General features: G+C 44.7%; 1 protein-coding gene across 1 annotated transcript in view; it reads right to left on the bottom strand.

Annotated features, from left to right (window-relative positions):
• The window catches only part of Cmtr1 (cap methyltransferase 1), a 55,165-nt gene that overhangs the window by 26,336 nt on the left and 15,120 nt on the right, over positions 1-13,709 (bottom strand). The window contains exons 3-8 of the mRNA XM_045155956.1: positions 11,677-11,828; positions 9,421-9,579; positions 5,225-5,317; positions 1,833-1,904; positions 445-539; positions 270-342 (exon numbers count right to left, since the gene is read on the bottom strand). Coding sequence (XP_045011891.1) covers positions 270-342; positions 445-539; positions 1,833-1,904; positions 5,225-5,317; positions 9,421-9,579; positions 11,677-11,828 — 644 coding nt within the window. The remainder of the gene's footprint in view (positions 1-269; positions 343-444; positions 540-1,832; positions 1,905-5,224; positions 5,318-9,420; positions 9,580-11,676; positions 11,829-13,709) is intronic.

Genomic DNA, 13,709 nt, shown 5'->3' with positions numbered 1-13,709 from the left:
CACTTCTAGAAGAAGGCCAAAGCCTCCTAATTATGATCCCACACAGAGCCTGCTCCTAAAGGCACAAGGGAAAGCAACCTGTGGAAACCACCAATCGTGAAGGCATCCAGCACACCAGGCCCTCCTGGGAGCAGGGGGGATCTGGGGAACACGATCTGGGGGCACAGAACAAAACACATGTCTGTCTCAGAGCAGAAATAATCTCACACTGAACAAATGCAATTTCAGAGCTACTGAAGCTTAAGTCCGTCAGCACCACAAAGTCTCACCCCTTTGGAATCACGTGGATTTGTAAACATGTGATCAAATACAAAGTCCATGTTCGCCATCTTCATCGCTGCCCTGCAACAAAGCAAGACAGAGAATTACAACTCAGTTCCAGCATCTGGAAGGCCGAGGCTCAAATGGAAGATGCAGTGGGAGAGGAGAGGCCAGACGGCGCACCTATTAAGGAAGAGGACTCCTCGGATCATCTCGTAGGGATTGGCTCGGGTCCGAGCTCGCCGCATCTCCTCCTCATCCAGGATGTCAAATACACTCTGGTCAAAGAGAAGCAGAATCGCCAAGTAAGGTCATCCCACCCCTCTGGGAAAGCACAAGGGCCATGACCTTAGAAGGAAGTAGGTTCCTGCTGCATCTCTGCTTTGAAATGAACAGTTGTGCAACCCTGACAATGGCTGCCTCACCTGCAAGGTGCCAAGAACCACAGCAGCAGGTATCTGGCATATGACTATACACAGAGATCCTCCTTCACACTACCAGTCCTCACAACAAATCACTGCCCCTCCCACCACCACCACCCAGGAACCCATGTTCTAAGTCAGGACTCAGGGCTCTGAACATAGAAGAAAACAAAGACCAGAGTTTTCTACAGCACCTACCACATACAACAGGATTCCAACAGCCCTCTAACCCTCCTTCCCAATGTCCTTTCCAGAAACAGACATCCTCACTTCACCTAAAATCTATTCATCTTATGGATATGCCCCCGATCCTTTACAAAAAAAGGGGGAGGGAGCTCAGTACGGCAGGTGGGAAGCCTTCATTCTTTTCCAGCTTATTTCCTCCTAGGTATCCCTGGCTTATTCTGCCCTAGGCATGTGCTTTCCTGGTCCATAATCAAAAAATGTCAAGGGGGCTGGAGAGACGGCTTAGCTGTTAAGGCGCTTGTCTGCAAAGGCAAAGGACCCCAGTTCAATTCTCCAGGACCCACGTAAGCCAGATGCACAGGGTGGTGTATGCATCTGGAGCTTCTTTCTCCATCCAGAGAAGTATCCCACTACTCTTTAGAGATGAGAAGAAAAACTCAAGATCCTGAAGCAAATGACCCAAGGTCATACAGCAAAAATGTTACTGAAATGGGGTTTGAATCTAGACTTATTTAATGCTAGAGAATGATTCCACACCTTTCACCATACCAGGCCCTTGGAGAGTTACAATGTACTGACCCATTGAGATTAAGTGAGTCTGTTGCTGACCACAGATCACATGAATGACATAACATGACAAGCCCAGGGCTGGAAAGATGGCTTGATGGCTAAGGCACTTGCCTGCAAAGCCTAAGGACCCAGGTGTGATTCCCCAGTACCCACGTAAGCCAGCTGCAGAAGATGGCACATGCATCTGGAGTTCATCCACAGTGTCTAAAGGCCCTGGCGCGCCCATTCTCTCTCCCTGCCAGAGTTTTACCAGGAAAAAACACACCTTGGAGATATGTGCCAAGTTCCATATCCCATCTCCAAGGAAAAACTTAATTTTAGCCAGTACCCATCAACTCAAAAGGAAAACTAGAAAGCAAGGGCTGCATGTCTGGCTCCAGCCACAGGCCTTACCTTACACCGCAACATACTGTGAAGCAGCTCCTCACTGCAAAACTCCGTTTCATCTTCAATAATCATCTTCCTCTACAGGGAGAAGAAACAGTGACCAAGTGTGACTGTAGGCGGAAGGCTTGAATGGAGAAATTAGGGTGCCAGTGAGCACAGAAAGAAGGGGCTTGAGTCCTGCCAAGAAACATCAATCCCCAAGGAGCGCGAGAAACAACCCCAAATCCCTGCGGCCACGCTCCAGATGGCTGAGATGAAGCCGTCTGCTGGGCGCTCTGCAGAGAACACCATATGGGCCCAACACTCCCAAATGCTGAAGCTGGGAAAAGCAAACAGGAAGGAGACGAGCAAGCTGTCTGCCCCTGGAGCAGGGAGGCAGAAGGATTGGGGGACAGGGGAACACACATGACATAAGTTTGTCCTTTAGCCAGGATGCGCCTGACTCTGAGATGAGTAGAAATGCCCAGTACCAGGCACCGACCTGTAACACGTGAAGAAAGCAAGGGTGCACATGGGGCTGGAAGAAGTGACAGCAGTGCTCAGCACTGAAGTATCTCCATCACACCTTCCAAGGCTCAGGGTCTACTGTGGAAGACGTAGTGGAAAGAACATAAGAGCCAAAGGAAGGGTAGGACTCCTTACAACGTGCTCCTCCAGACAAAAAATGGCCTGGAAATCCATGACCTCACCGTGTCTGACACTACCTACACAAGACCATCATAATAGGAGGGAAAGATCATGACATCAAAATAAAAGAAGGGGTGGGGGATATGATGGAGAGTAGAGGTAGAGTTTCAAAGGGGAAAGTGGGTGGAGGGAGGGAATTACCATAGGAAATTGTTTACAATCATGGAAGTTGTCAATAGAAAAGAAAAACCAAAAGAAAAAAGAAAGCAAGGGTGCAAAAAAAGCCTCACGGGATGTCAAACCCAGTGCCTTATCCAAGCGTAACCAACCAAAAACTAGCAATGACCAAACTGGGAAGTCACTGAGGGGGCAGAGGATAGGGTAGCATGCAAAAATAAATAAATAAAATAAAATAAAATAAAAATATACACACACACACACATATACTGAGACCTCCAAAATCTTTGTTTATGTGAGTTAGATATAAGTATATTAAAAAAAGAAATTAAAACTGAGGTTTTAAATATTTAATTGACTTTAAAAAGAGTAACATTTACCAGGGTGGCGCACACCTTTAATCCCAGTACTCAGGAGGCAGAGGTAGGAGGATCGCCATAAGTTTGAGGCCACCCTGAAACTACATAGTGAATTCCAGGTCAGCCTGGGCCAGAGTGAAACCCTACCTCGAAAAACCAAAAATAAAAGTAGTTAAAAGAAATTTTTTAAAAAAGAGCAACATTTAGCATAAGTTTTTTTACACAGCTAGACAGAGAGAGAGAATTGGTACATTAGGGCCTCAATCAAACTCCAGACACTTGTGCCACCTAGTGGGCATGTGCAACTTTTGTGTTTGCCTCACTTTTGTGCATCTAGCTAACATGGGATCTGGAGAGAAAAAGAACATGAGCACTTAGGCTTCACAGGCAAATGTCTTAACCACTAAGCCATCTCTCTGGCCCCAGCATAAATATTTTCATAAAAATAACCAGGTAAGCTGGGTGTGGTGGTACACGTCTTTAATCCCTGCACTTACAAGGCAGAGGTAGGAGGACCGCTGAGTTCAAGGCCACCCTGAGACTACATAGTGAATTCCAGGTCAGCCTGGGCTAGAGCAAAACCCTACCTCAAAAAACAAAATAAATAAGTAAGCAGGGCACCCGTCATAGTGGCACACTCCTTTAATCCCAGCACTAGGAAGGCAGAGGTAGGAGGATCGCTGAGAGTTCAAGGCCACCCTGAGACTACATTGTGAATTCCAGGTCAGTCTGAGCTACAGCAAGATCCTACCTCGAAAAACCAAAGGAAAAAATAATAGTAATAATAACCAGGGCTTGAGCCAGGTGTGGTGGCACATTCCTTTAATCCCAGCACTCAGGAGGCAGAGATAGGAGGATCACCATGAATTCAAGGCTACCATGAGACTACATAGGGAATTCCAAGTCAGCCTGGGCTATAGCAAAACTCTACCTCAAAAAAAAAAAGGCTGCAGAGATGGCTTAGTGGTTAAGGAACTTGCCTGTGAAACCTAAGGATCTAGGTTTGTTTCTTTAGGTCCCACATAAGCCAGATGCACATGTTGGCATATGCATCTGGAGTTCATTTGCAGTGGCTACAGGCCCTGGCACACCCATTCTCACCATCCCTCAGCTCTAATAAATAAATAAAAATAAATCTTAAAACAAAAGTAACCAAAGTTGGGGGCTGGAAAGATGGCTTAGTGGTTAAGGTACTTGCGGGCAAAGTCAGAAACCAGATTCAATTCCCCAGTACCCACATAAAGCCAGATACACAAGGTGATGCATGTACTTTGGAGTTCATTTGCAGTGGCTAGAGGCCCTGGCACATCCATTCTCTATCTGCCTCTTTCTCTGTCAAATAATTTTTTTTAAATAACCAAAGCTGGGCATAGTGGCACACACCCTTAATCCTGGCACTCAGGAGGTCAAGGTAGGAGGATTAATATGAGTTCCAGGCCAGTCTGAGACTACATAGTGGATTCTAGGCTAGCCTGGACTAGAGTGAGAACCTACATCCAAAAAAAAAAAAAGAGCTGGAGGGATGGATGGCTTAGAGGTTAAGGAGTTTTCCAGCAAAGCCCAAGGACCCAGGTTCAATTCCCCAGGACCCACATTAGCCAGATACACAAGGGGGTTCATCTTCTGTGGCTGGAGGACCTAGCATGCCCATTCTCTCTCTTTCTCTCTGTCTCCCTCTTTCTCTCTCAAATAAATAAATAAATTAAATATTTTTTTTTACAAAATCCTTCGTTACTTTCTGAGGACAGGGACAGTGTCTTTTCATCTCTGACCAGAATATACACAGATACACAATAAGCCACATCAAAAGACAGCCATAAGGAAAGGGTAGAGATTATACATTTTGCCTGCCTTACAAGTCCCAAGACTAGAAACCCTATCTGCCACACCTCCTATACGCAACCCATCCATAGCACACCCCTTCATACAACGTCTATTCCTATCAGAATAGTCAGTTTCACATTTTTCTTTTCTTTTTTTTTTTCTTTTGGTTTTTCGAGGTAGGGTCTCACACTAGTCCAGGCTGACCTGAAATTCACTCTGTCGTCTCAGGGTGGCCTTGAACTCACAGCGACCCTCCTACCTCTGCCTCCCGAGTGCTGGGATTAAAGGCATGCGCCACCACGCCCGGCAGTTTCACATTTTTCTTAAATTACAAATAAACATAAGCAGTAGATTCAATGAAAAAGTCAGAAAGGTGCCAAGCAGTTGGAATATGCTTTCATGAAATCTTACCTGTCCCACAACCATCCAATCACTCATTTCCTGAGTATCAGGAATCTCAGTGGTGCATTCTGGGAACCATGACACTTGCTCACTGGCACTGGGCTACAAAAAGAGAGAGGCTAATCAGGTAAGATGGACCCACCCAGGAATTCCCGACACCTCAGGTCTGGGGCCGACCGAGAAGGGTCCACACTGCTGAAGCCAAGCGCTGTGGGCCAGACACAGAACTGCAGCCACAACCACCCAGCTTAGTTCCAAAGGGCAGCTGTAATGCTGTTAGGAACTTCCTAAGCTTCAGGGTTTCTTTCATTTGTTCCAAATTTATTTGATGAATACCTACTTATGTGTAAGTGCTTAGAACACTGAATTAAGACAGATTTTTTTTTTAAGTTTTATTATCAAATATACACATATATACATGGGGGGGGCAGATAGAGAATGGGCACGCCAGGACCTTCAGCAGCTGCAAACGAACTCTGGATATATGTACCACCTTATTCAACGGGCTTATAAAACCAATTCTCTGTCTCTTTTTCTCTCCCTCATGCGCCCCTGTCCTCTAAAATAAACAACCCAGAAACTGATATATTGTATTCCTCCAACACTATTCCAGTACAGAGCAGATAATAGCCATCACTAATCACTGCTTCCTCTTAATTCTTCCAAGTACTTTCCTCAATAAGCAAATTAGTGGTTCTCATGCTTGCTATACATTAGGATGTCATTCTGAGCCCTAAAAAAAAAGTGATGGGATGGAGAAATGTCCATCTCATCATAGCAGTTAAGGCATTTGCCTCCAAAGCCAAAGGATCCCAGTTCGATTCTTCAAGACACATGTAAGCCAGATGCACAAGGGACACGTGTCTGGATTTCGTTTGCAGTGGCTGGAGGCCCTGGCACACCCTTTTTCTCCCTCCCTCCCTCCCTCCCCCCCCCCCCAAATAAATACATATATATATATATTTTTTGTTTTTGTTTTTGTTTTTGGTTTTTTGAGGTAGGGTCTCACTCTGGTCCAGGCTGACCTGGAATTAACTCTGTAGTCTCAGGGTGGCCTTGAACTCATGGCGATCCTCCTACCTCTGCCTCCCAAGTGCTGGGATTAAAGGCGTGCGCCACCACGCCCGGCAATACATATATATTTTTTAAAGTGATGCGTAGGGTAGGTGTGGTGGCATACCCTTTTAATCCCAGCACTCCGGAGGCACAGACAGGAGCATCACTATGAATTTGAGGCTGGCCTGGAACTATGTAGTGAATTCCAGGTCAGCCTGGGCTACAGTTAGACCCTACCTCAGAATAACAAAAAATGATGCCCAGGTACATGTTAAGAGTATAAAAACCTGGCCTCAAACTCATGACAATCATCTTACCTCTGTCTCCCAAGTGCTGGGATTAAGGGCATTGCCTGACCATAGATTATAAACGTAATCAGGTGGCAGCTTCATAGATTGCCTCCCAAGCAACTGTGTAGAAGATTCACCATTGCAAACTGAAGTAATGTGATTAAAGGTAGTATTACATGCTCTGAAAAGCATAAAATGGCATCAAAATGCAAGGTCCTGAGGGCAAGCCAAACACCATCAACAGAGAAAAGCTGAAGACTGAATCACTGAAGGACTGATTAGAGGGAGGCTTAAGCAGTTAAGGCACTTGCCTGCAAAGCCTGATGCCTGGGTTCAATTTCCTAGTACCCATGTAAAGCCCAGATGCATAAAGTGGCACATGTGCCTGGAGTTCATTTGCAGCAGCAAGAAGCCCTGGTGTACCCATTCTCTCTTCCTCTTTGCAAATAAATAAATATATATATTTTTTTAATTACTGAAGCCAGCAGGGCATGGTGGCACACACCTTTAATCCCAGCACTTGGGAGGCAGAGATAGGAGGATCGCCATGAGTTTGAGGCCACCCTGAGACTCCATAGTGAATTCCAGGTCAGCCTGGGCTACAGTAAGATCCTACCTCAAAAAACAAAAGCAAAACAAAACAAAAAATTACTGAAGCCTTTGTCCATGAATCTAGCAGTGAGCTATGTTTCTGCTGCTGAAATCCACCACCTTTAAGCACATATGTATATATAACCTGTTCCAAAAAAGAAAAAGTTTTGAGCTGGAGAGATGGTTTAGTGGTTAAGGTACTTGGCTGCAAAGCCCAAGGACCCAGTTCAACTCCCCAGAATCCATGTAAGCCAGACACACAAAGTCACGCTTGTGCACAAAGTCACATATGTGCACAAAGTGGCACAAGCATCTGGAATTTGACTGCAATAGCTAGAGGCCCTGGCATGCCAATTATCTCCCCCACACAATAAATAATTAAATAAGTAAAAGGGCTGGAGAGATGGCTTAGTGTAGTGTTTAAGGCACTTGCCTGTGAAGCCGAAGGATCCAGCTTCAATTCTTCAAGTTCTACGTAAGCCGGATGCACATGGTGGTGCATACATCTAGAGTTTGTTTGCAGTGGCTAGAGGCCCTGGCACACCCAGTCTCTCCCTCTCTTTCTGTCCTTCTCTGTCTCAAATAAATAAATAAAAATAAATTTTAAAAATTTAAATAAAATGAAAGTTTCATTCACACACTGGACACTCTTTCGAACAAAAGCAGACTCCGGCACCCTATGGGAGCCTGAACATGAAGAGCACCTGCAGAGTGGCCTTCATCCAAAGCACCCAGTCTCATCCGCCTTAAGTGGCTGCCAAGAGTGCAACCAAACTTCTCAGACAGGCTCCATCTAAGAAGAGCTGAATTATGGTGAATGGTACTCCAAAAGCTTCACCCCAGAAAGGAATTTCAATAGCCTACCATTTCCATTAGGAAGACAGATTTTGCCAGGTATGGTGGCGCACTTGAGGATCGCCACGAGTTCGAGGCCACCCTGAGACTACATAGTGAATTCCAGGTCAGCCTGGGCTAGAGTGAGACCCTACCTTGAAACAAGTCCCCCCCCCGCAAAAAAAGACAGATTTTATGAGGAAATTTCAGATCACACGTTTCCCAAAGTGTATTCAAATCCTGTTCCACAGAAAGGATCAAGAACCATGTGTACTTATTTTTGCACAGATGAGTACAAGGAAGGCATTAGGTATTTCTAAAGCAAAAGCCTGCATCTGGCAACAGTTACTAGCCTGCGCCTAGTGTGCACTGGGCCGTCTGCTGGTCTCTGCTCTAGGTCACAAGGGAGCACAGAGAGACCACCCCAGGGCCTGTAGCATCACAGTCCACTCCGCAGCCTCACTAGGCTTCCATCACAGGCAAATTCATTGGCAGTACTTCCCTGGCAAGTCAGGGAGACAAATACCCCCGCAGTATCCCCGTGTTCAAAGCCACATCTGAAGCTTACCTACAGCAACTATGCAGAAGTCACACCTGTGTGCTCTCTTCTCTAGTCTTGATTTGGAGTCTCCCCTCCAAGTACTAACCACGCCCACCGGCTTCTGAGATCAGTACAGCCAGGGAGGGTGGTATAGCCGTCGACTCTCAATTCTAGTGGTAACATCTCACTTTCTTATTTTTAGGTGTTTTTATTATTTCTACTTCAAATCCTTTTTTGGAATAAGGTAGGATATAAATAATAAATAAAAATAAAATTTAAGCCATGAAAAAGGGTACGAGTTTCTTTGGAAGCTGGGGAGATAGCCCAGTGGCAGAGTGCTTCCTGGCAAGTATCAGGCCCTAGGTTTGATTCCCAGCACTGCAAAAGTCTCTTTTTGCTTACAACAGATATAATCAAGTACATAAATCAAAGTAAGCCTACAGTAGGAAAGCTATAATAAGCAAACACCAGTTTAGAACCTGGATGGCCAAATCTTGTGGAGGCAGAAGGACCTCAGGGGACTCCTAATCCCATCACTCACTCAATGGGACAGTGGGACGCATTTGATCTCTTGAACCCTTTTTGTGGAGAGCGCTCACTGGCTTGTAAGGTTTCTTACTCTGCTAGTTGGGAACTGCACCTAGTCACTAAAGTTCTTCATGGAGCCAAAGTCTACCTTCTATCATACCTTCCCTCTGGTCTTAGACAAACTGATATGCTAGATAGATGCCCTTTTCTGGACATCCCTAGGACCTTCCATGTAAGAAAAGTGTCCTGAGCCCTCTAGACACCCTGCTATATTGCCTCTCAAGAGTCCTAATTTAATATAGTTGCAAAGAACTACACAATCGAAACATCACTGGCTTTCCTGTCTCATCCCCCTCGCCACTTACCTCAGGCTCATCCCGCCAATCCACATTCAGCTCCTCATCAAAGCCCTGCAGTGTCAGACCCAAGCCTCGTCGACCTTTCTGATTAGAGGCTTCAACAATGTCCTTCCGACCCTGGCTGTATTTACCCAATCCTTCACCTTCCTTGAAACCCATCTTGGCCTGAAAAAAAGAAAACAGAGTATAATTAATTCAGTTCAACAGGCATTTATTTATCCTCTGTCAAACCCTGAAAAACATAGATGTGTGAGGCCTCAAGTTTGCCTTCTAGCCTAATGAAGAGAACTCACTCACTGAAGGCCAGTGGCTGTCTACTCTGCAGGTCCAAGTCTAGGGCTCCCAGAAGTTGGGCAAATGCGAGCTGCAATTAGAAGTACCAGGGGAACTTAATGACTCTTACTGGATATCTGTGCAATTTCCCCTTCCAGCTCATCTGTCTAAGTGACTGAAAAGGAGACCCAGAGTACAGTTGATAAACAGACATAACTTACCCAGAGCGGCCTCAAGCCAACTTCTACCTTACCCTTACCAAATAGCCTTACTTTCACTTTCAGTAACCCACATAATGAAGACATTAAAAGAAAGCATGCTTCATGGAAGCTAAGGCGAGCACTCTAAAACACCTTTTTATGCTACTACTTATCTGCTTTTGGTTTTCGAGACAGAGTGAGCACAGGACTCCGGGCACTACCAACCTTGTGCGTCGGGCTTCACAAGGGCACCAGGGAATGGAGTCCATAATGGTAGCTCTTCAAACAAGCGCCACTACCAGCTGGGCCATCTCTCCAGCCTTAAAACTTTTTTTGGTTAATTTATTTTGTTTTGTTTGGGGTGGGGCTTGAGGTAAGGTCTCAGTACAGCCCTCAAACTCACGGCAATCCTCCTCCTCCTGCCTCCCACATGTACCACCATTCTTGACTTCCTAAAACCTTTCTCAAAAGTCACAAACCATCTACTTAAATGTCACAATTGGGGCTGGAGAGATGGCTTAGCAGTTAGGGTGCTTGCCTGTGAAGCCTAAGGACCCAGGTCTGATTCCCCAGTACCCTTATAAGTGAACTATACAAGGTGACACATGAGTCTGGAGTTCATTTGCAGTGGCAGGAGGCCCTGGCATGCCCATTCTCTCTTTATCTATCTGGCTCTCCCCTTCAAATAAATAAATATTTTTAAAAAGTCACATGGCCTTTTTCACATAGACACAGATCCTACAGAGAAAACCACCCCATCATACCTCAAAAGGGCCCCAGCTGAAACTAAGAATAACTGGGGAAACATGCAAAAATGCCATTTTCTTGGCGAACCAGGAACCAGCAGAACGGTGAAGGAGGGAGACACAGAGAACAATCAACCCCTACCAAACCAGATATCCAGACACACAGACCTCAACTCAGAAGCAGACCTAAAATAAACCCAACATGGGAAATTTGCGGAAGAGGGGCAGAAAGAATGCCAAAGCCACACTTTGGGTCATGACACCCAGAGACATTTTCTCCTACCCAAAACTAAAGGCTAACCCCACAATGCACGACCTATATACCCCAACAAGGAGGGCCCCTGTAGAGGGGGGAGGACAGGGAGGAGGCTAACAATGGTACCAACTTGACTATATTCACTGACTACAAAAATAAAAAATAATTTTTAAAAAGTCACATGGGCTGAGCAGAGGCCATCCTCTATTAAATTTCAGTAGGCAAAAATAGAAATAAAAAATAAATAAATAAAATAGCCAGGCATGGTGGCGCGTGCCTTTAATAATCCCAGCACTCAGGAGGCAGAGGTAGGAGAATCGACGTTAAGTTTGAGGCCACCCTGAGAATACATAGTTAATTCCAGGACAGCCTGAGCTATAGTGAAACCCTACCTCAAAAAAACAAAAAACAAAAAACAAAAAAAAAGAAAGAAAGAAAGATAAAATTAAAAAAAAAAAGAAAGAAAGAAAAACTTCAGCAGGCAGAAAGCAAAGTAAAATAAAAATAAAAATAAACACCATACTCTTATGCCGGGCATAAAGAGAGGAGGAGGAAGGGGACAGGGACTGGGCAAGGGACAGGGAAGGGGGTATTGGGGGAGGGGACAGGGACGGGACGGGGATGGACAGGGAATAGGGGACACAGGACAGGACGGGACGGGAAGGGAATAAATTTTTTTTTTTAATCCATACTCTAGCTCGTCTCTTTTTCTTTTCATGCCAGTACGAGCTGTCCTTCCTCTCCTCTGCCCTGGCAGCTTTAGAAACCCCTCTAAGCACTGACATACCATGAGTTTCTGGGAGACACTGTTATACATGGAGTAGCGAGAAGATGTTCCCTCCACAAGGGAGTCTGCTCTGAAGGCATCTTTGAAGGAGTCGGAGCTGGGCAGTTTCCCCTCAGTCTCGCTGTCAGACTCACTAAGGCTTGTAGCAGATGCTGGAAAAGAACAGAAAATGTTTAGGGGCGTTTATGGCACAGAACTCCACCTTTTCAATTTTCTCTATTACTACATATTACTACAATATTTCTCTATTACTACCTATTAGGCATTGGGGTTAATTCTGGGTCAGTCTTGGCTGGGGTGAAACCCTACCTCAAAAAAACAAAGCAAAACAAAACAAAAAAATAGCCGGATGTGGTGGCACTCGCCTTTAATCCCAGCACTTGGGTGACAGAGGCAGGAGGATCACTGTGAGTTCAAGGTCACCCTGAGACTACATAGTGAATTCCAGGTCAGCCTGGGCTAGAGTGAGACCCTACTTCAGAAAAGAAAAAAAAAAAAGTTTGGTCAACAACATCTGCACTGTCCTACTGAAAACGGCATAAGTGAAAGCAGGAGGAATGTAGGAGGAGCAGGTATCTGACCTGATCCCAAAGCTTGAGAAGCTGCCCAGGGTTCAACAGTGAACACGTCTTAGCAGTAAGTTACTGTGGTTATCTAAGAATAAAATGAAAGATTGTTTTTATGTATGAGTATTATTCATTCAATGTTTATCTGTTGGGACAAAAAAAAAAAAAAAAACACTCCTAATAATATTATTATACCAAGCCCTTGTGCTGTGGCTTTAAATGGGTACTGTGGAATCAAATTCAGGTCATCAGGCTAGGAAGACAAGCATGTTAATTGCTGACCCATCTCTAGCCCCTAATTTAATTTTTTAAAAATACTTAATAATCAGAATGGTTAGGCATTTATGATCTAAGGACATGGTTTAAAAAGACAAAGAGAGAATGCAAAAATAAAAGTTTCTAGCAAGCCGGGTGTAGTGGCACATGTCTCTAATCCCAGCACTCAGGAGGCAGAGGTAGTTTGAGGCCACCCTGAGACTACATAGTCAATTCCACATCAGCCTGGGCTAGAGTGGGGACCCTACCTTGAGAAAAAAAAAAAAAAAAAGACTGAGCACACTGCTTTCTGTACTGACAGACCAAGGCACACTGAGCCATGCACACGAACACAGCATACTGACTCATGTACAGAAAAGGGAAAATGCGATTGTTTATCTTCATTTCTTGTAGTTGAGTTATAATTGAGATCGGAAAGACAAGTTACAAAGGTGGATAATGCATGCAGGGATTGGGGCCTGGAGATAAAGTATCAAAATAATTCCAAGAAGCAAAACTTGATTTAAAATTTCATATCACATCTTCTATTTTTAAAGTATGAATCATATGAATATACTCCCTATTAAAACATAAAATCAGGGCTAGAGAGATGGCTCAATGGTTAAGGCACTTGCCCGCAATACCTAACAACCCAGGTTCAATTCCCCAGTACCCATGTAATGCCAGATGCACAAAGTAGCACATGCATGTGGAGTTTGTTTGCAATGGCTAGAGGCCCTGGTGTACCCATTCTCTTTCTCTCTCTTGTTCTTGCTCTCCTTGCAAATAAAAAATTTATCTAAAAAATGTACAATCAATATGAAAAATGTTACTTAGCAATTTGACACAATTCCCTCAAAAAGTTGTTGCTGAGAAGCTGCAGTGGCTGGAGGCCCTGGCACGTCCACTGTCTCTCTCATACATACATAAATAAATGTCCAACTCCAAAGCCTGGCTTCTACAAAAGGTAGTAAGAGGGACAGCAGGTTCTATGAGACACAGTTCTGAACGGAACCAGATGGGCACTGTTAATACTCATATCTTGAAGCCATATCATGATTCTTAAAGCCTGTCTGTACCAATCCGCCTTTTTTCTTGCTAGAATATACACTTCTAGGATTGACATTAAAGAACTCTCTCCCCACATGCCTGGCTAACTGATTCTGCTGCCCACTGTGCCCAGTAGTCACACATACTTCATCAGGACAGCAC

This window comes from Jaculus jaculus, chromosome 8 (assembly GCF_020740685.1).
Source record: "Jaculus jaculus isolate mJacJac1 chromosome 8, mJacJac1.mat.Y.cur, whole genome shotgun sequence".
NCBI classification, from domain to species: Eukaryota; Metazoa; Chordata; class Mammalia; order Rodentia; family Dipodidae; genus Jaculus; species Jaculus jaculus.
This window is presented reverse-complemented; position numbering and strand designations above follow the sequence as displayed.